Source organism: Salvelinus namaycush, chromosome 10, assembly GCF_016432855.1.
Source record: "Salvelinus namaycush isolate Seneca chromosome 10, SaNama_1.0, whole genome shotgun sequence".
Lineage (NCBI taxonomy): Eukaryota > Metazoa > Chordata > Actinopteri > Salmoniformes > Salmonidae > Salvelinus > Salvelinus namaycush.
Genome location: NC_052316.1, coordinates 10,154,139 through 10,177,085, shown reverse-complemented (window position 1 = coordinate 10,177,085; position 22,947 = coordinate 10,154,139). Strand labels below are relative to the sequence as shown.

General features: G+C 46.3%; 1 protein-coding gene across 1 annotated transcript in view; it reads left to right on the top strand.

Annotated features, from left to right (window-relative positions):
* Positions 1-18,132, top strand: part of LOC120055156 (ephrin-A2-like) — a 140,144-nt gene extending 122,012 nt beyond the window's left edge. The window contains exons 2-4 of the mRNA XM_039003079.1: positions 7,983-8,275; positions 12,915-12,980; positions 18,005-18,132. Of these exons, the coding sequence (XP_038859007.1) occupies positions 7,983-8,275; positions 12,915-12,980; positions 18,005-18,132 (487 nt within the window). The remainder of the gene's footprint in view (positions 1-7,982; positions 8,276-12,914; positions 12,981-18,004) is intronic.
* Positions 18,133-22,947: the final 4,815 nt, after the last annotated feature.

Here is a 22,947-nt window from a genome sequence, read left to right as displayed (position 1 = left end):
TAAATAGATAACAGATTGGGATCCATAAATCGTGTAACTACAAAGGAAGGTGCAAACATAGGAGCAGGTGCTATGCAGAAGAACCCAGCAGCCATACTGTACATCTGCAGGTAGTAAATGCTGGGCTTAGGCCCGCAGTAAGTGCCAGATTTGACGACGCAAACTTAAGATATAGTAGCGTAATACACTTCTTTTTTGGGGGGGTTTTTAGAAGTTCTTTTGCGATGCCTGACAAGAAGTCCCGGACTGAATCTGTGGATATCTTTTTTTCCCTGTGTATTCAATCAATAGAAGTAAAAGGAGTCATGCTTTGGAACAGGATTTGCTATGCTTCGAATGAATTTCACAGGTATATCTACCTTCAAAATATTTCTGTTGTGCTTTAAGGAAATTCTGTCCCTGCGGCTTCCGTCTGGTCTTACTGGTGGAGGAATGCAAAAACACAGGAACGCACACACTCTTTACGAGCTGTGTTCTAAAAAAAACGAACTCTTGCACGCATAACAAGCCATTCCGCCATCACAAACACTGTTATAAACACCACTAGAGCCATTGTCTCTGCTACGCAGAGGTAAACTCATTGACCACTGCAGCAGTGGGGTGAGCTATTTTCCAAACAGCCCACAACAGAGGAACCGGTGGACAGAGCGAGTGTCCGTGGTGAATTAGTGGGAGTGTAATTTATCATGCCTCTGCCAATACCTATCCCCTTTGATCTGCGCCCCATCTGCGAGGGATGCGCCTGGCGTTTGGGAAGAGCGCTCACTTTCTCTTCCAATTATTCCCAAGCGGAGGGGGGTTGATGGAACTCTGTGGGCTAAAGAAGAGTGGTCCCCCACAGTCTTGAAAGGCATGGATTGCATTTGCCATTTAAATGCTACTTAGCCTTAAATCACCTGTGTTTGGCCCGAGGTGATATACTGGCAGGCGAGGGGGATGCTGCAGTGTGTGTGTGTGTGTGTGTCAGCCGCCTCCCTCCCAAGGTGTGTGTGTGCTCAAGCATCCCCAATTAGTCTTCAACCGCCCCCCCACCATTCCCCCCACTCACCACTCCTCCCCCCCTCTTGTGCAAATCACTCCTGGGTTTTCGATTGCACAAACTGTCACAGATGTGCTCTAGTTTTTTTGTTGTGTTCAGCGTTGTTGTTGCTGCCTCTGCTGTGTGCTGTTGCTGTGTGCTGTTGCTGTGTGCTGTTGCGAGCGGGATGGTGGAGGGATGTGGGGGGGGGGGGGGGGAGGTTGGGGAAAAGATAAATAGTTTCCCATCAGATGAAGTGTAATTATTCCTCCCTTGTCTGGAGGAGTGTGAAATAGAAAAGAGGGAGCCTAGTTTCTCTCAGCAGATGCCAGCAGGTATGCAGAAGGAGTGTCTTCGCCGTCTCATTTACTAGCTAAGACTCATTGCTTCCACAATTATCACCGCGGTCGAGGTGGGAGCTCGCTGTGCGGGCAGCACAGGGGAGAGAGGGAAGGGAAATTGAAGGAGGACGAGTACTAAGAAACCTCCCTTGGTGGCAATGTGTTTTATTTCTTTTTTTAATCAAGAAAACAAGGTGTTTTTTTGCATTCTTCCACTTCAGAGCAGTAAAAGCCTTCACTTGAAGTTGATGCCCCTAATGCAGGTTGAAGAATGCCATGACAGGTGTCATTACATGTATAATAACACGTCGTGACGACTAAAACAACCGTCGCGTAAAGCAACTGTCGCCACACTGTTATGAGGCGCACAGCTGAAAACGGTAACATGTGGCGTTGGCGTCAGCCATGTTGTCGTGAGCTGTCATAGCTGTCGTCATGTGATTTGATTGGTGTAATTTCGTGGTAACTTTAGGGATGCGTCCCACTTACCTAAAGTGGCTTCGGGGTAATCTTCTGCTCCATGAGCCTTATTGATTATTTTACGATAGCGGTGGTGCTTCAACTGGGCCGGTGAGTGAACGTTCTACTGCTTGAGCCCCGGCACCTCTCAGAGACGATTAGTTCTAAAACATGATGACTACCGGGACCTAAAAAGAATGGGCACCCACCCCTGCACCTATTTCAGTCCACTTCAAGCACCGGTTAGCATTACTATAGCTTTGACCATTATGCCTTAGCATAATAGCCTAGCCAGTATTTTTGGAGCCTCTCAATTGTCTGTAAATTGGAGTCACAACCTATTCTCCATCATCATAGATTCCTCAAGTGCCTCATTGTAAATTCCCTTTCATGTTATTATTATTCACACTTTGACAGTCGGCTTTTACAGTAGATTTTTACAGTAGACTTTTACAGTGGACTTTTGCAGTATCGCAGCTCTGCACTGGTTCTCCGCTGAAAACGAGGTGTCACAGTGTGAGTCGGCGCTCTTTTGGAACAGACAAAGACATGGAAATGCAATTAGCTTACGAGGCAGAGGGGGAGGCGCTGAGAATAGCACTCCCTCCTCTCCCTCGTCTCCTCTCCCAGGCCTTACGCAGCAGAGCATCATGGGGGAAAGAGAGAAAAAAAGAGCACCATGTTAAGAGTGGATTCAAACACCGGCTCATGGTTAATTCAAGCCATGCTGAAGGTAGAGCATGGTGCAGATAATTATAGCCCACACACAGAGGCACACACACACACACACATATGCAAGCGTACACACACACACCTCGATGCTTGTCCAGCTAAAATCTAACATCACAGAGAAAGAGAGCGAGAGAAAGAGATAGAGAGAAATAAAGGTACTTTGAACAGAGACCTCGATCGCTTTCATCTCCCACTGCACACACACATCGTGTCTGCCCGAGGGGCCTTCACCTCCCCAAAAATCTTCTCCCTCTTATGTTTGTTTTTGTTTTGCCGCGGCGCTTTTTCCTCGGCGTTGGCCGAAAATCAACTAGAGGTTAAGTTTGTGTAAACGCCTCGATAGGAAAATTGCTGTACGCCGAGTTGAAATAACAACAGAAATTACAGAGAGATGAAGGTAGAGGGAGGGAGAGAGAGTAGAGAGCGGAGGGCTGTCTGTGCGTCTGCCTGACACAAAGAACAATAAACACGTTCCACATGGCGAGAGGTGGGCTCCAGATGCAGGCCGGACCGGAGGACTAAAACGCGGAAATGGCTTCCAGACAGGCCTCAGTGAGAGCACAAAGGGCCATTCTCAACCACCGCCTAGCGCAGCACCCACTCCTCTCCTGTCTCTCCTGTCTCTCTCCCTACCCACCACCCCCCCAGCATCAACCGTCCAGCTCATTCAATTGTAAACACAGGGAAACTTCAGTTACATGACTTGTCCCGCGGAAACTCTCCACCAAAATCGCTGATTCTAACGTGCTTGCATTGGACTCGCGCCAGAAAACAAGTGAGGATACTATAAAGCTAGATCCTAGATTGGAAGTTGCTGTGGCCAGGCCAGCTAGGCCTTAGACCAAGACTCCAAAGTAATCAGATTACGTGCAGATGAAAAATGGGTTTGAAGTGTTTGTAGTTTTGTATTTATTATGGATCCCCATTAGCGGTTGCCAAGGCAGCAGCTACTCTTCCTGGGGTCCAGGAAGAATGTCAAGTTATTAAGTCCATTTGTTTGTATTAAGTCAACTTGCCCAGGTCATCGTTAATTGCAGAGTAAATTCCCCTGTTTGCTTTGGGTGTGTGTCAATAATGAAATGGCGGCCGTCTAGGATACCAGTCCTGGCAACCCCCAGACTACGTGTCCCGATAGCCAAAATCTACGCAATGTAAACTAACAGGGTCTGGGTTTTTCTGTTGATCCTTGAATTCCAAGACAAATGCTACAAACGAATCAACGCTAGGGCTCAATTCATAAGCAAGCGTCAGGCTTAAGATTCCATACATATTGGTGCAGGCATTAAAGAGGCATGAAATGTGGCTGTAGGCGGGTACTCTGGGCTGAAACTGAAGAGTAATGTCCCCGCTACACACACACACACACACACACACACACACACACACACACACACACACACACACACACACAGCTGGAGTTATCTGTCGGCGGGTCGAGCAGGTGGCACGGAGAACACGTTTTTTCTTTTAGCCGGGTGAGGTGAACTGGCCTGCAGAGAGAAAGAGAGAGAGAGGGAAAGGAATACTGGAAGGGGAAAGATCTGTTCTGTACTGTACCCTCTCTCTCTTTCTCTCTCATTCTCTCCACTCCGTTCACCTCATTGGTCCAGTTGACCAGGAAGGTCTGATATGATTGGTCACATCTTCCATGTGTGATGCTGCTGTAAGCTTGAAAGAATTTGGTCACAAAGTTGTCATAACATGTTCAGCTTTAAAGTCAGCAGCTTACAGTATCTTCTAAGATGGTTTGAAATTCACAATTGCACATTTTTTTAATGTCATCTGTGTCTTTAATCCCTTTCAAGCATGAACTATAATCGCTAAACAATGAAAGTATGGCGCCCCAATTTGCATACCAGTGAAAGTTTCTTTTGAACTACATTTGATTGAAGTATAGACAGCAGCATCCTCTTTTTGCACCCCATGAAGACTTAGGAACTACAACTTAGCGTTCCAAATGACCCATTATGTCCCGTCAGATGTGCTCAGTTGGTTTTGACATCTTCCCTTTGCTGATGGCTTCTTCCTGCATGCAGGGCTTCAAAAGCAGACAACGTTATGGACAAACATTTAGCCCATGAAGTCATAAAGTGGGGCCGAGTTAAACCACATTGCCGGGGCCTTGCCAAGCCTGACAAGACAGTAAATCAGAGAAGAAGTGGTCTTCAAAAAAACCAGTCAGAAACTCCGACCGGTTTTAAAGTTCGGCCCTCCTAAATCACCCAGCTATAAACACTTTTTAATGCACTTATAAACATCGGGCCTGATTAATTAAGCTCCCGCAGGGGGTTGTGGGTGGACAGACAGATTGTGAAGACTATGAAACTCTCTGGGAGCTTTCAAAGTCCAGGAACTTTCAAAGTCCCCTCTGTTTTTTTTCGGAGTTTGAAAGCTAAATTGATCAATCACCACCATGTGTTTCTGGTCTCCGAGGAATGGTCCGGGCGGTTTACAAAATGTCCGCCATGCATGTGGCTTGCTTGCCCACGTTGGATTTGAGGGTAGTGAGAATGTGGCAAGAATGCTTTTGGTGTGTGAAAGGGAAGAGGCTGTGCCAGGCGCTAGCGCATGTTTAGAGGCTGTCATAGCCAACCATCAGGGAGGAATCTGTCCCCCCCCCCCCCCCCCAGACCCACCAATCACCACATGTAGGTGACAGTTGGAGAGGGGCGGGCCAAGACTGCCATGATTGATTGCAAGACCACAAATAGCTTGCATGCATTAGCTCTCCCTTACATCCATACAAAAACACACACACACACACACACACACACACACACACACACACACACACACACACACACACACACACACACACACACACACACACACACACACACACACCCCTGGCTGCCTTGCTATTGATATTTGGATCTGTCCTGATGTTCTTCCCTTAACGAGGTCATTTCCAACAACACGTCACGGAGCTCAATCAAAGACTGAGCACTGCAGCATCGCTACATCAAACCCTTCCCTCGATTTGCCTCCACTGGCCCTTAATGACGGGCAATGCTGCTGGAACGACGGGAAGTGAGGGAGAGGAAGAGAAGGGAGAAGGCAGGGGGGTGGTATTGATCTATCGAGACATAATGCACTATTTGGATCCTGAAAGCGAGATGGCGATGGCCGCATGCACTCAGGGAAAATAGAAAGAAAATATGCAGAGACGATAGGCGGTATCCATTTAAGACCCCCCCTCCCCAATACATGTTTTATGGAAAGAGAATTACATCTAATAGACCACAGGTTTACATCCGCAGCGTGGCCTTAGGAGGATTATTACATTCCCTGCGTAGTTACCGCGTAGTTACACGTGAGGATACCGCCGCCTGATTGGCCGAGGGGAGTAATACAGAAGTGCAACCCGTGCACTTTTCGATATCCCCCTAAAAAAAAGGTAATGCAGTGAGATGAAGGAAGAGAAGTAGTAGGTGGAGCGCCCCGCCCTGTCCCCCTGTTTCCTCGGCCGCTCACACACACACACTAACATAAGCTCTGGCAGTCCATAATAGAAGATGGACCCCGTCAAGACTGGATGAAGGCTTATGTCTCTCAATGCTCTCACCGCTCGGAGATCACATCAGATGTGAGGGCTGCGCCGACTTAATTCTTATTTAGATTCACAATTTTTCTGTGGCAGACGGGGAGGGGGGGGGGGGGAGTAGGAGAGGGAAAGATGGGTGAATAGAGGAGCCAAGAAGTTAGGAAATGAGGAGAGGAGAGGCTGTTGTGGAGAAGTGGGAGGGTGACGTGTGTTCACAAAATGCACGCCTGTTTCATCGGGGGTGTTGATATGATGACCGGAGAACAAAGTGGCATGCAGGAAAGAGAGGCCAGGCAAGCTCACACAGAGAGAAGGGAAGGGGGTTGATCTCTGGTCTGGTGCGATAAGCGGTGGGGGCGGGGGGCAGCAGGTGGCCAGGGGGGGGGGGGTGACTGGAGAAGATCCGTACACTGCAGCTAGATGTGGACCCGGGCCCTTCTGACACTTATTCCAACCCCCCCAGATTAGCTGTCATCTGATGCCAGGTCTGCCTGAACCCACCACTCCCCCTTCATAACCTCGCACCCCCATCCTGGCTCCCTCTGCCCCTTGCTTTTCTACGCTGAGCCAATGAGCTACAGTCTATCTGGCGGGCTTCCACCAACATGGCTGGTGTTTGTGCAATGGTTTATCGCAACAAGACGCAAAATGGCCTTCCCACCAGAGCCCTGTGAAGGATTACGGGCCTCTTTGAGGATCTCACTCATGGCGCGACTGATAAGGACAGTCGAGGGAGAAGTGACGCGCCGTCCAAGGGGGACTGTTTGGGGGTGACCTTATTCGGGGGTCAGTCTGTGAATTTGGGGTCAGTGTGTCAAACCTCTCATATTGGCTTCAGAGTTATGTGTGGCTAATTACGAAACACAACGGCCCGTAATTATGTAGTGCACACACCAAGACCAGATTTCACACTTAAAGAAACAGTTCCTATGTGTAAACCATCTGTAGAACCATCTCATGGATTGAATTTGTGATTATCTATGATTTGTTCATGGCGATTTAGAAAAGGCATTAGGTTATGGTCTCAGCATTAACTGCGTTAGGTCTAGGGGCAGGTGTGTCAACAGAGGCAGGAGGTATCAAAGCATTTTAGACCTCCTCAGTCAGGAAGCCCGTCAAATCACATTCCCATTATGCTCTTCAGAGTGGAAGAGATCAAATCCAGTTCCACTGGGGGGGGGACACGACTTGTCACTTAAGCTGCAGCTGGAAAACGGCCAGGGAAAATCCAAGTGGAGGGTGGATATTTGGAATGGGATTGAGCCAGACAGAGGACTGTGACATGGAGAAAGTGGAGATGGAACCACACAATCATCTTCTGGGCCGTGATTTGAGCCCTTGCGTTTCAGTTAATAGCTATGGCAGGGATGGCTATATAGCCCCCTGTAAACTCGCACACGGCGCCACTCTCTGGAATTTCGCTATTAAAGGGTCAGATCTGTGGCACCGTGCAGGTGCTCAATTTGTATCGAAATTGCCCAGAGCGGCAAACTCATTTAGCCAGAGCTGGGCGAGAGACAGGGCCCTGTGAAAGAGCTTAATGAAGCCGGCCTCACTCTGTAAACCCCTGTCAATCTCCAGACCCTCTTCTCCTCCTGCTCCCGTTCTCCTTCTCTTCCTCGTCCTCCTCGCCTAGCGCCTTCATCCATATAGAATAGTAGCATCATGTTGAGTTATCTTCAGCTGTCTGTATCCGCTGCACAAGTTGGATCCAAATGATGGCCATTGCTGTTCGTTGTGGAGATGTTTTGGGTTCCAGGTTTATTGTAGATCCAAGTCTGTTTTGAGTTGCTTCGGATAAAAGGTGTCTGCGAAATGCCATTCTATTTCTTATCTGTCGTCGTAATTTCTCCTCAGACACACCATACTTGTCCTGTCTCATCCGCAGGTTTCTCCATGGGGAGTACACCGTGGAGGTGGCCATCAACGACTACCTGGACATCTACTGCCCCCACTACGAGGACCCGCTCCCCCAGGAGCGCATGGAGCGTTACATCCTCTTCATGGTCAACTACGACGGCTACACCACCTGCGACCACCGCATGAAGGGCTTCAAGCGCTGGGAGTGCAACCGGCCACAGAGCCCCAACGGACCGCTCAAGTTCTCCGAGAAGTTCCAGCTCTTCACCCCCTTCTCACTAGGCTTCGAGTTCCGGCCGGGTCACGAGTATTACTATATCTGTAAGTGGAAAAGTTGTCACATGGACGAATGTCACACACACACACACATACACACACACTGCTGCCTTACAGATACATGTTATGCCTCCTATTTGAGGTTTCAGGTAGAAATGATTGCCCGGCACTGACACACCTTCTTTGGCTGATCAAGGACTTGATGATCAGTTGATTAGGAGAGTCTGGTCTGTAAGTGCTTGACTGGAACAAAAATGTGCACCCCTGTGTACTGGTCCTTAGCACCAGGATTATGAAGAACCTTGCTTCTTAGCCGATGGGTCACATGGCCTAGTAACACGGATCTAATTGGCTATTAGCTATTGGCTGCATTCAAGTCAGGACCAGTCAGGCTTCTGGTGAAGGAGTAACTTCAGCCAATAGAAATCTTAATCAGACCCCAATATTGTGACACCCTTTTATTCACCCCCCCACACACTGGTTATGTCCCCAAGTAAGTAATGACTTTGGACCCCCCCCCACTGACTACACAAAACAGACACAGTTGTGACCCATCAAGAATATTCAGCGCTGTCAACCCATCGCTCTTTAGTTGATAGATATCAGGGAATGTCATGTGGGTTGTACATGTTCGTTTTTTGGTCGTTTGAAGGATGATTTTATCCAATTTGGTGGGAAGCGGGGGAGGAAGCCACAATAGCGGTAGGGGTTTAATTAATAGGCTTTGCGTTGTGGTGTAATTTTTCTGCCATGGATGGGTGCCAGGGCTAGGAACCATACAGGAACGGGCTGTTCAAACCCACATGTCCTTGTATTTACTAGATAATTGTTAACTGGTATTTATTTGAAGTAATTCAATATAATCGTGAACCAGTTGGTTCCAATTTATGGTCCCTTGCGCTAATTGATTGAATGAAAACAAAAAGATAGTTATTGAGGCATAAGCGATGTCATTATGCTGTTACAATGTAAATTCCAGGTAAACCACGGACCGTGAACTAAAGCCATAGCCTGTAACTAAACAGGCGTACTGTTACCAATCACAACATTCAGCGGCCAAACCAGAGGGGAGCCCCGGACAAATCATTTATCTCTGGCTTTCGGTTGACTTGTCCGTCTGCGTGTTTTTTGCCTGACCTGCCATCCTTTTGTGTGGCACCCTGGCGCATCCCATCTCCTTCCACCCCTTGATGAAAATGTCAATTTGTCAAATGGCAAGCGAGCTATTAGCTGGGTGCTTAGCTTCACAGGGTGAGATCGGTGCAAGACCAGTTAGCGGTGCCCTCATGCGGAACGCCTCAAATTATGCTGATTGGTCAAATCATATTTAGCCGAGGGAACTTGATGGGGGTAATTGTGTCCTTCTGGCTCCGGACCGTGGTCATTACCATTTTTTGGACGTGAGGCGTTGAAAGCCATTAGTGGTGCGGTGGGTTGAAAGCGGCCAGGGTGGCGTGCTCTCCAGACAGGCCTGACACCTTGCCTACCGGACGCTCCACGCCCACTTCAATTTCAAGGTCGCGGTGCACACGCCGCTTCCCATTTCCCCTCCATCGGAGCAGTTCCCCCCCCCCCCCCCCCCCCCCCCTCCGTGGTCCATTCCCGGTGCGGTGTGTCCATGAGCATGACAGGACAGGCGTGGGTTTGCCAGGGTGCATCTGTCCCTGTTTTGCTAATGGCCCTGTGAAAGGTGTCCTTTGGTCTGATGGAAAGGCCCCCTGCTGGGCACAGGCAGGGAAAAGGCTCAGAGCGGCATGCCGGATGCATTAATGAGGCAATTTCTGTTCCTTTTTTGTTTTTTCTCTCCAATCCCCTCTGTCTGTGCCCCCGTCTCTCCTTCTCGTTCATCTTTTCCCTTGGTTTTTCCAAAATAGGAAAAACTTTAGAACATAAAAAATATAGTGAGTTTCAGGGGTGGGTGTAACATGAGGACTTTTCATGTTATATTAATAAAACTCATTAACTGGGTTGCTCTGATTCTCTCTGTGTGTGCCCTTGTGTTGCTAGGGGGATGCCACTTAGCCCACAGGAGAAAAGGTGACATGACACCGCCTTGCGATGCTAAATCCTGTGGCGGACCGAACCGCTAGAAAGACAGGCACACGACAGACAGCAATTCTGAGATTCGGCACACAGCACATGACTCATGTGTGATGTGAAGGGAGATGAGGAGAGATCAGGATCATTTTAAAGCACAGTGCTACTCAGCAGCTCATCATTTCTAGCTGTTCACTGCCATCTGTTGTTGGTAATGCCCAACTTAAATCACAAAGACAAGAAATTCCGCGTTATAAGACTATAATTATTTTTATTTGACTCTATGATATGATACACCCAAACTGTACAATATGGTATTGTATATTTTTTACTTTATGTATTTAAAATATTTAAAAAATCATGTTTTTAGACAGCTTTTCATGATGACATTTCTAAGAAGTGGCAGTGTGAGTACAGTACTGTAGCCTGCCAGTTGTGACAGTATTATAAATCCATAACTCGCAGGGACCAGTTGTGACAGTATTTCGACAGCACCCCTGTGTGACAAGATCAGGGCCGGGGACCACATATAGGGCGGCTCTATACCTCAACCCAGCCCCCCTGGCCCGTCACTCACTGCAATGTGTATGGATGCCGCCCCTCCAACATATGGTATATATTTCAATGCTTATTATCCTCTGGGTGATGGAAAGGTATTTAGGCTGAGGGAAAAGAGTGGAAGGGGGGCTGGGGGGGTGCTGCAATGTCTAAACATCCCCCCTCCTAACCAGTGGGGCGTCCCTCGACTTATTATACTCTGCGGGATGTTGTCACTCCTGGAATGGAGGAGTGGAGGGAAGACAGAGGACTGGCAATAAAAAGAAAAGTCAGTTCAAAGTTAGCATTCAGTGTCTGACGATTCTTCCCCGTCCTGAGCTGTTTTTAATGTACTCCGCCCCGTAGCTCCTAGCCAGGCCCCGCATTGTGTGGCCCTTTGTCCCCAACAGCAGCCGAGGCTGGGAAGCAGTTTGCCCCGCCATTCAGCACTCCTTTTTTTCTCCCCTCCCTTAGAAAATGATTTGGCTACTACCAATATTGTAGCTGTCATGGCCCCTGGAGTGTTAGGGCAAAGGGGGATGCTTGAGAAGTCGGGTGTGGGTAGTTACCGGGGTAAAAGGGGGCTTAGTTTGGTTATCTGTGAACAAAGGGGCACGTCCATCACCCCTAATGTGACCTCCTTACCCCCAACTCCCAGGCGTGATGGGTTAGTGGTGGCACAGAGCCCTATCAGGCAGTGGTTTTTGAGACTTCTATGCTTCTGCATCTCCACACACACACACACACACACGCACACACACACACACACACACACATACAGAGTTGTGACTGCTCAGTCACTGCCACCACCAATAACAATGCCCCCCGCCCCATGTGCACTCGTGCAAATACCAAATACACACACTCAAACGCAAACCTAAAGAAAACACACACACACCCCAACTAGAAACACACACATAGACACACGTTTAAATGGAAGTCTCAAGTTAGGTTGGGAGAATAATGTTTAGAGAGAGGAATAAGTGACAGATGCCTTTGCATTTATGCACTATATGTGTTTTGTGGATGTGTGCTATGTCAGTGTGTTGTTTGTGTGTTCGTTTTGTGTGTCTTTAGTTGGCTTCATGTTATTCTGTCTAGACTATAATCTATGTGCCGCATTCCGGGCATTTACCCCACCAAATACGGAGCCATTTTAAAAGACCAATTACCAAAAATGCTGTTGCAGGAGAGTGGCCATTTTGGTGCCTGATATTTGTTTTTAATGGCAACAAAATCGGTGTTCTTTTTTTTTGGATTCCCGAGAGACAAAATGAAACATAATTTGCCATGGTTAAATTAGAAAAGTACTGCTTTAAATTTTGGTCACAAAAGACTACTCTTTTGACAGAAAAAAAATGCTTTTTCAAGGTTAATTTAGAATGCAGCACTATGCCCAAAATCTCTTTCTGCTTCTCTCACTGGTTCTTTCCAGTGATGCTATTAGCATATCAGAGGTTGCATGGAGTTGTTGTTTTCCCTCACTGAGCCATATGTTGTGTGAGTACACTGAGACACTTGGACCGTGGAGTAGTGGAGTTTTGTCCTTTAGCACTCCCATTCACAGTAACAGCCTGCTAAGGGATTAGCGAGCCACGCTAACGTCTCTGCACACACAGCACCTGGTCACTGAGGCCTTCCAAGTTCCAACTCTGGTGGCAATGTCAGAGGGACAGGGTCACACAAGAAGACGGGTCAAAAGCTCCTCAGGTGTGACAAACTTGACCTCTGGCCCCCAAATTCTTCTACCAAGATGGCCGCCTTTTTTCACAGACTATCATCCACAATTGCACCCTGGCCCTCAGCTGGGTTGCTTTTAAAATAGGGTGGATGCATTTTTTTTGCGGGGAGACTGAAAGTTGACTGAAATGAGTGCCTGATGGATTACCTCTGTGAAATCTCGGTCCATTGAGGGTGGGACATTTCAGTTATAGCTCTCTAATGGAACATACTTACCGTCTTTCCCAGCCAGTATAATTTGAGCTATTTTCTCTGAGATCTGACAAGAAAAATGCTGCTGAATGTGTTATTCATTAACAAACATATGCTTGTGTGTATTTCTCGTTCTCTCTTTCTTTCTCTTTCTCTCGCTCTCGCTCTCTCGTTCCAGCGTCTCCACACCCTAACCTTGTCGGGAAACCCTGCTTGAAGTTGAAAGTCTATGTCAAGCCCACAAGTGAGTATTTTTTTCTCTATCCAGTCTTCAGGGAATGTCGTGTGAAATTGCTTACACTCAATTTTGGTAACACTAGCCTTCCTTCAGATTCAAAACCTTATATTTCTAACTTTGCCAATAACTTTGCCATGTTAAGAATGGGTCTAGTCAGCAAAAGAGACAGTAACATATTATATGAGGTTGTAGAGCTCTCCATCACACCCATCGTGCATTAAATTGTTCTATAGTCATCCACAAGTATTAATGTCTACAAATAAATAGAAATGTGTTAACTTATCACACAGATGGTTCAAAGTTTTACCAAACAGGCAAGGCAACAGTTTTAGTTCAGTTTTCATACGACACTCTCCGAGCACTCTCCGAGGACTCAACTATGAAATGTGCACCAGTTCAATCAGCCAAAAAGAGGAGCTCCTCTGACGCGACTTTCGCTTTTGGACATGCACCTTGCTGTTTACAGTCCCTGGTGACGTTAGTTAATATCCGGCGAGCAGCTAGCTACGGCACGTTGTTTCCATCCGGAATATTAACGAGGCGACCGCCCATTTTATAATCCTCCTCCACATTTACTGGATTGTTGACCAGAATGTGGTGTATTTAGTTTTAGGTGTTTCTTTTCAATCAAATCAAATCCAATTTTATTAGTCACATGCGCCGAATACAACAGGTGTAGACCTCACAATGAAATGCTTACTTACAAGCCCTTAACCAACAATGCAGTTTTAAGAAAAATCTTTAAAGTCTTTACTAAATAAACAGAAGTAAACATTAAAAACTAAATAAAAAAATAACAGATAATTAAAGAGCAACAGTAAAATAACAGTAACGAGGCTATATACGGGGGGTACCGGTACAGAGTCAATGTGCGAAGGCACAGGTTAGTCGAGGTAATATGTACATGTAGGTAGAGGTAAAGTGACTATGCATAGATTATAAAAAGAGAGTAGCAGCAGTGTAAAAAGTCAGGATGCTCTCGATGGTGCAGCTGTAGAACTTTTTGAGGATCTGAGGACCCATGCCAAATCTTTTCAGTCTCCTGAGGGGGAATAGGCATTGTCGTTCCCTCTTCACAACTATCTTGGTGTGTTTGGACCATGACAGTTCATTGGTGATGTGGACACCAAGGAACTTGAAGCTCTCAACCTACTCACTACAGCCCCATCGATGAGAATGGGGGCGTGCTCGGCCCTCCTCTTCCTGTAGTCCACGATCATATCCTTTGTCTTGATCACGTTGAGGGAAAGGTTGTTATCCTGGCACCACACTGCCAGGTCTCTGACCTCCTCCCTATAGGCTGTCTCACTGTTGTCGGTGATCAGTTCTACCACTGTTGTGTTGTCAGAAAACTTAATGACTTAATGTGTTGAAGTCATGCTTGGCCATGCAGTCATGGGTGAACAGGGAGTATAGGAGGGGACTGAGTACGCACCCCTGATGGGCCCCTGTGTTGAGGATCAGAGTGGCAGATGATGGTCTACTTGAAACATGTTGGTATTACAGACTTGGTCAGGGACAGGTTGAAAATGTCAGTAAAGACACTTGCCAGCTAGTCAGCGCATGCTCGGAGTACATGTCCTGGTAATCTGTCTGGCCCTGCGGCCTTGTAAATGTTGACCTGTTTAAAGGTCTTACTCACATCGGCCACGGAGAGCATGATTGCACAGTCGTCCGGGAACAGCTGGTGCTTTCATGCATGCTTCAGTGTTGCTTGCCTCGAAGCGCGCACAGAAGTCATTTAGCTCGTCTGGTAGGCCCGTGTCACTGGGCAGCTGGCGGCTACGTTAGGTTATAAAATGTGTAAACTGTCATGCAATTTTTTTCTCAGCAGTCCCACAAATCTCTCATTCTAAGCCCATATTAACCCAGGAAAGGTAGACAAACAGAACCTAAAGTAGCAGACGTAAAAGATACATCAGAGCGCGACATTCTGGTCCTGACAGGAGAAAAAAACTGTTGGGGGAGGTTCTCTTCTGCACTCTTCGGCCAATCCAGTAAATGTGGAGGAGGAGTTAAGATGGTGTCGCCTTGTTTACGCTCAAAAGAGGAAGTCGCGTCACAGGCTCTCTTCCATTTCCCCTGAAAACCGGATAAATCCGGTTGTTAGCGACCCCGCTGAGGGTGGTCAGAGCCTAACCTGCAAAGCCCTCTGCTTCTTGATTGATGAGGGTAAATCTTTGTTCCGTCTCTGTCTTTGCTCAGCACACTATCATCCAGACCCCTGTTCAGAACTGCTTAGGATCCCAGTTAAGCCACTAGGACTCGGAAACACACACACACACACACACACACACACACACACACACACACACACACACACACACACACACACACACACACACACACACACACACACACACACACACACACACACACACACACACACACACTGCAGTCAGAGGTACATGCTGCTGCCCTCTGGGCACAGTCTGGTGGAAATAATTCATCTGACAAGGTCAAGATAACAATCCAAACGCTGACATCCGACTAGTCATCATTCACCAACGCTTGATGCTGTGGTGTCCCATAGGGATCTGTTTTCGGGACAGTTTTACAAGTCACAGCAGCAGCAGGCACCGGAGCTGGTATTAGCCATTTAAAAAATGGGGTTTAAAGTCGACTTAACCTCAGACCAGCTTCATGTGTGAGGTGACGTTCTCCACTGCTCGTTTAAACGCCAACTTCATGTAGTAGAGCTCCGCAGGTTGCACTGTAGCGTTATACACATCAAATGTTCCTATGTTGCAAAACCCTACGGGTCATTATGGAGGAATTACGAAGCACCCACAAGGTACAGTATTTTTCCGTGCTCATACACTGTTGTAGACCTATGCCTTTCCATAAGCATTGTTGTGGAGATTTGAATGGAGAGGTTTTTTCCCCCCAACTGTTTGTTTATCAAGATGCTTTTAAAAGGCATCAGAGACAGAGACATGGCCAGTTAGAACCCAAAGAAAGAGCGGTCCGCGAGCAGACGTACGTTCTTTCGACTCACAGAAGGCGTTCATTCGTTTCAAGCTGTTTGTACAAAGCCTATGGAGAATGAAAGGTATTAAACTCCCTTCACAGCTCAGACTACTGTGTCAATATTTGGAACGGTGTTATTTGCAGTAATATCCCTGAGCTCTAGTTTGGTGATTTTCATTTGGAGTTTAACCCGACTGGTTGTGCTATTCCATTATCTCTGTATAATTGTGAATACACATGTTAGAGATGATCAATTTCACAGGGCAGTTAAAACAATTATATGTAAATTGAAAGTCATACAGTTAGTCTATTACAGAGTGTTTCAATTGTCAGTTTCCTCTGGTGCTATGGCATATTAGCATGACAGCATTTTTGCCTACTTTTTCCTCCCTGTGCAGTATAGTATAATTAAGATATATTGTTTTTAACATGGAATTAAATTGTATATGGTAAGTAAAAGTCATAGTTAATATTAATGCTATAGGCAAAATCCAGTTACCTCAACATTTATAATAGTACACCTTTATAATTTATAATAGTACAAAAACGACAAAGAATACTGTAGTTTATAACCAAACAATGGCTGATGATTGATTGCTATTTTGCTTTGTTTTTACCGGCGTGTTTCACAGTAAAATTAACTGATTTATATCTCTTAGTCGTTTTTGAAATGACTGTTCAATCACCCGTCAGGTCACAGCCGTTAGACATCAACAAATGTCCACGTAACCCTAGACAGTTAGCAATCCCACAAGTCCATTTACAGTATATTCTCCACGGGCGTAACCAGAAATTAATTGGTGGTTGGGCCTGCATAAATTTGGACGGGCCAATGATTGGATGGGCCTGGCAGGGCCTGGCTCCCCAGTGGGGGGCCTTTGTCCACCCAGGCCCACCCATATCTATGCCCCTGATCTACACTAACAGTATCCCTGAAAGCCATTTGATGCTATGACTGAGGATTGCTCACGCAAGCTCCGGCTCTTTCTTAAAACAAAAGCTTGTACCACTCTCGCTATTTGAATATCTAGAGGAGAAACACATTTATTTGATACTATGGTTAAATCAGGATTTACGGGTGGATTTGGGTGTGGATTCGCTCGGAAGTTGGGAATTGCATTTCCATAGGCCCGAACGGATCCTGTGTGGATTGGAGATTGTGAAATATATATGTGCATATTTACAATTGCAGTATGGCGGAGAATGCGGGGACCTGTCTGTTTAAGGCCTTTATTATCCAAAACAACCTGGCCTAGCCTCACGCCAGCCTCGGCCCAAACCATTACCATAATTCCTCTCCCTAAGTCTGGTATGTGGCTGTTTATTTTCCATCTGCTCTGAGAGGGTAAAATCCCTAATCTTGTTTGGGAGATGGGGGTTAACCTTGGTTTTTCCCAGAAACCCCCCTTTTTAATGTATTTTGGCGGAATGGAAACAGCCTACTCTTTAATATTTAGTCAGGGAATCCAAAATCAGAAAGCTATTAAAGTCATGTTAAATAGACCTGCTCAAGCGAGAGAGAGACAAGGTGTTGTAGCTCACGTTTAATACGCCTGTACGTAGTACATTTGAGGACACCGTCAGCCTCACGCCTCAACTCTCCTTGAGTCAACCTTCCATTGTCAAGCCTCGACCTCAGATGTCCTAAAATGTGCACCATATGCCAAAGCAGTGTTTAGGCCCCACGCGTTGTTTGATTGGCTGTATCTCCGTCAGTGTGACTCGTGTCTTCAAGACGAGTCTCCCGACGGAGACCTGTCAACAACATGTAGAGCGTCTCACTCTGCTCCTGCATGCCAACTGTGGAGATGACAGTCAACGTGAGAGGTGTAAACAACATTACAGTTGTATGTATGACTATTGACAGAGCATATCTGGGTCACAGGGAAGAAAATAACCAAAAGGCATCAATGTATGCTTTTCCCAGCGATTTGACACAGCCCAGAGACAGCCAGATTGAAACTGCACAAGGATTTAACTGTATTAGAATGGAACCTGTTTGAATCATAACCTCTCTCTCTCTCTCTCCCCCCCACCCTCTTTTTCTCTTTCTCTATCAGATGACTCGGTGTATGAGTCCCCGGAGCCCTTCCTGACAGACGACAGCACCGGTGGCTGTTGCATGGCCGCCCCTTGCCTCTCCCTTATGCTAGCAATGCTGCTCACGCTACTCCTTTCCTGCTCATAGCATCCTGGGCCCGCAGGCCGTACCCCCATTAAACAGCCCCCCACCAGAATCCCTCCACCCCCAGCCCCAATCGACTTCCCCTCAAATCTGCCGCCTCTGACCCCCTATAAAAGGGAGAAAGTGACACGACTCCTCCCCATCTCCCGTCCTCTCCTTCTACCATACCGGTCCACTCTCCTCCACCCCTCGACAGGCACGACCTGGACACCGTAAACTCATACTGCCCCTCCCCCACCCACCCAGAACCCTCCTCCCTCCAACTCCTCAGCGGAACCCCTGCTTCATGACCACTGGCCTCTGACCCTCAGCACACAGCTCAAGTCCAGTGGGCGATTAAAGGGAGTATTCCTGGGACCAGGAAGGAGTCCCTTAAAGACCTTACAAAAACAGCCTCCCAGCTACCGAGGAGCGCTGGGATGTGCAGGAAGTGGAGGGGGTGGGTTTGAAACGAACTAAGAGGAGGACGAACTCCTCTCCCACCCGTCTTGATTGCCGGTGGATCGACAGTGACCGTTGTCGTCGACAGCGACGTCTTCTCCACTTAAGGACCCTCTCGTGTTCATCTTCGGACTGTTTGCGTTTCTCTATGAGTCTTTGTGCTTTGATAGTGCCCAATAGTGTCCCACCTGTACATGTTCATTCTGTTACAGTGTATTATATCGTAGTATCTTTCTTTGTCACGTCGACTCCTGCAGTGATAGATCATCGCTGAACCGTCTCTCTCTCTCTATCGCTCTTCTTCTCTTCTTTTCTCTCTTCTCGTGTGTCTCTGACCAGTCTCTAATATCCTGGCAATTTCTAGCAGTAGCAATCCAGAGTAGATAAGGACCTTTTCTGTAAATCTGCCAAAGACACTTGTTGAAATTTTATACGGGGGGTGGGGGGTGACAGGGGTGTGGGACGGCGGCGTTGTGGCTATCCAACGAGGTCGTAAGCAGCCATAGAGCTCTGTGTAGACCCTCTGAATCATGCCATGGGGGTCCTATCATGGACAGTAGGTTGACGTTTGTCATGAGTCTTGTCCTGGTGGCAAAACTGAGCGATTTCCCCTTAGATAGGCCAGCTGCAAAGTCTAAATTGGCTATATTGTACAAATTCATGAAAACTAAAATGCAGTTTAAAGTTAGGGATTAGTGTTAGCAGTGTGGGTAAGGTTAGAGTTAGGTTTAAAATCTGATGTTATGACTTTGTGGCTGTGCCAGCTAGTGTCCACTCTGCAGAGCTGCCTCAAGAACAAGATTCATGCCGAAAAGCGCTAACCTGCTTACGGACAGGGCAGTGTAGATTTTTTTTAAAGAATGTTCCTTAAGAAAACAAACAAATGAACCGTATCAAGAATTGCCTTTTTTCCACTGGTGCTGAATTCAAAACGAGTCTCCGTCTCAAGCTGCGGTGCTGAGTAGAAGGGGGACATCCTGTAGTGGTGAAGTGTTTTGTGAATTTCAGGTTTTGCTTTTCGTTTCCCCATCCTTCCCTCCTCTCATTCTCCCACGTGTTCTTCTCTAGCATTCTCTCTAGCCCCCTTCTCTCTGTCTCTCTCATGCTCTGAATGTAAGTTTTCACCGCGTGACGTTTTTTTTGCCGTGTGACACATGCCCATTGCTATGTCAGGTCCCCTTGTCTCAGTCCCAGTACTACGGCTGTGGGCCGCTGGGACTTTCCGGAGATTGAGATAATGGACAATGTGACCCCCCATGCACTGTGCAACCTAAGGGACCCGGGCCTCCATGGACAGCAATGGGGAGATGGATGACCCCCAAAATACTAGGAGGTTGGAGTCTCAGTAGCACTTTCACTCACAAAATGGACTCTTCTGTTTCGCGAAGAAGAAAGAAAGAAGAAAGAAAGAAAAAGATGGGGACCGATGTGTATGTATGAGGATCATGTTGTGGCTTTGTGATAGAACGCTCCTCTCCACGATCATGACGTTACACAGAGAGCTGGCCTACAACATCCGCAGGAACTCAGAAATAAACCACATTTTAAAAAAAGTTCGCTAAATACAACTTTTATATTTTACTTTATTCCATGTTATTTTTTACTTTACTTTTCAAAAAAGCAGCAGAAATTATTCATATGTGATATGAAATTATAATGTAGACCCTTGAATTACTAGATCGATGATGGCACAGTCTCTGCAGTCAAACACGTCTAGAGAAGTCAGCCGTTTGCTATTGTTGTTGTTGTTTTCCTGCTTGTATCACTATGCATTCTGGTACTTGTAGTCCTGTAATCATTATTTTTAAAGGTGAAGAACATGGTGTGGTTATCAGATCAATTCCTTTTTAGTTGGTTTAAATGTGGATGAAACCTAATTGATTTCATATGAAATGTTCTTGTTTTGGCATAGGAAAGCTATGGGGGAAAATGGAAAAAACACAAATAAAGCTTTTTTGTCTGTAGCGGAAATAGCTCTGGTTTACAGTGTGACATGTCTATACTGTAGGCTACAGAGTGAATACATCATCAAAGTATTCATAACTGCTGTTTCAATCAAACATGAGCTCTCAGCCACTGTTTCGAGTGTCTTTACCTAAAGTAAATTGCAGTCTAATGTTGATAAGCTGTTTTGTAGTTTAAAAGAATGTCTGCATATATTCTTTGAAAAGATTTCTTGTTTTTTGTACATTTTGTTAATGGATGCTTGTCAAAAAAAAAAATTAAAACAGTTCATGCATTCAAGAAATTGAACTTGTTAGAGAGCTGGGGTGGTTTAACATGGCCAAATCTAAGGATCGTCCCTCAAGATTTTCCAAAAGGTAATCAATTTGATGGATTTGCCACTTCTGACAATTCTCTTCCCTGTGATGCATGCCTAGCATAAAACCTATTTTAATCAAAGAACAGACTTTCAGACCTGTGCTGATTGACTTCTAGTGAGTGTTCAGAGGGAAGATCATTTCAGAAATGTATCAATCAGTGTTTGATAATTTCACAACAAATAAAGCTTCCACTAAAAGTGGCCTCTTTGATTTTGGCTTTAAAACCACGAGCTTATCGCTCGATTCTGTCCGTGTCGCTACATCACCACTTCACCAAAGAGCTGCTCTGACTGGTGTCAGATTGACTCATCTCGCTTAAAAAAAAGCTACAGAGAACTTTTCTATATCTCATGAAATCAGATGTCCCAGAGGATTTTGCAAAAGGCCTAGGGGGGATTAGAGAATGCTCAATACTTGATACCAGTTTCCTCAAATGATACAAGTTTCTACAGTTTTGATACAGGTTCCCTCAAATTATAACAACTATTGTGTGCTATAATATAATACAAGAAAATAGTAAATGAAATTCGAGCAGAGACACAATACTTAATTATGCCTAAAACCTAAAATACCCAGCACTGGTCCCTCCCTCCATGTTGATCTGAACCATTTCTGTTCTTTCAGAAGAGATGGGGGGGGGGGGGCTGGAATGGTGGTTGTTAGAAAAGATGGTGGAGTCGTGTTCAGGAAATGGGGTTTGATAGCAGTGAATGCTGCAGGTACCTCATGCTGAGGCAAAAACAGGTAACCTGGGGAGACTGATAAAGAGGAGATGGGATAATTGAGGGTGCATTGGGATGGGTTTCTCTCTACCATTTCTCTTGTTTTCTATTTTTCCCCCACACCATCCCCTGTTGGAGATTCAGCTGGGTGTCTCTCGCTGCTATTTGTTTGCTGAAGCATACTGTGCTTTGTACTTTCAATACATCGCAGGCAGTCATATCTGCATTGACCATCTCCAATGGAGATGGCATTACCCCTTATGCAGCCACATCTGACCACCTGTAGACGTTGTGAATACATCTCATCTGGGGTTCGGTGAGAATATGATTTCCTATAATGACCGTTACATGAGGCCTAGATTTTTCTCTCTCCCCGAGACACGCACGTCTATGACTCACGCAAATGTTTGAGTTACGAACACAAAGTTCAAGTTTGGATTCAGCCCCATGGGCCTGTAGCTTTCAGATGGAACTCCTGTAATCACAACTGTAATCACAGTTGGACGATATTAACCCAGTTTTTAAGGCCTAATGGAGCAATCTCAATGGCCCTCTGCTGTCTCTGGTTATTGCAGTAATGGTAATGGGCTAGCACAACTGTGGATTTTTTTGATTTCACGGGCCTCTCATCTGTTCTCCATTATAGATATCCTTCTCATGTTTTCAGTCTGCGCATCTAGCACAGGTACAGTACATTGCTAACATTACTAATGTCTATTTATGACTTACTAATCTGGTTTATTCGTGACTTCGTTAACCATGAGAAGGATATGAATTGGCAAACCCTGGAGAAAGTGGTAAAGAAAAGACCAAAGATACCCCCCCTTGGCCAATTACCAGATGAAGTAGCGTTGCCACTCTTTAGCAACAGGACTCTGAAGTTCCATGGGGAACTCTTAATAGAAAAACAGACTGATTAGTTATCCTCTGCTCCTGGACTCATCTTCTCTCTCTGGTCCTCTATTGATCCTCATCTTTGTTTTCTTTTGGTTCAAGTGTCTCTCCTACATTCCCGTCTTGCAAACAGCGGGCCCATGTGATGCCGCCACAAAGCACTGCTTGACCTTTCCACAATCAAACGGCCAATAGCTGAGGGCCTATCAAGCCCCCAGTGTGAGTTACTTCGACAGCTCTGCTTTGCCAAGAGATTGCACCCCAGGCGTCGCTTAACAAGATAATGCACGGCCGCTATCATAGCTCACTCAGAGCCAAATCGTGACTCGCAATCTTAAGCTGCGAAACACCCCGCCCCAGAGTTCTCCTCGACGAAGTGTTGTACTTAGTCATGGTGAATTCTGGCCAGCCGTACATAGAGCAGGAGACAAAGTACT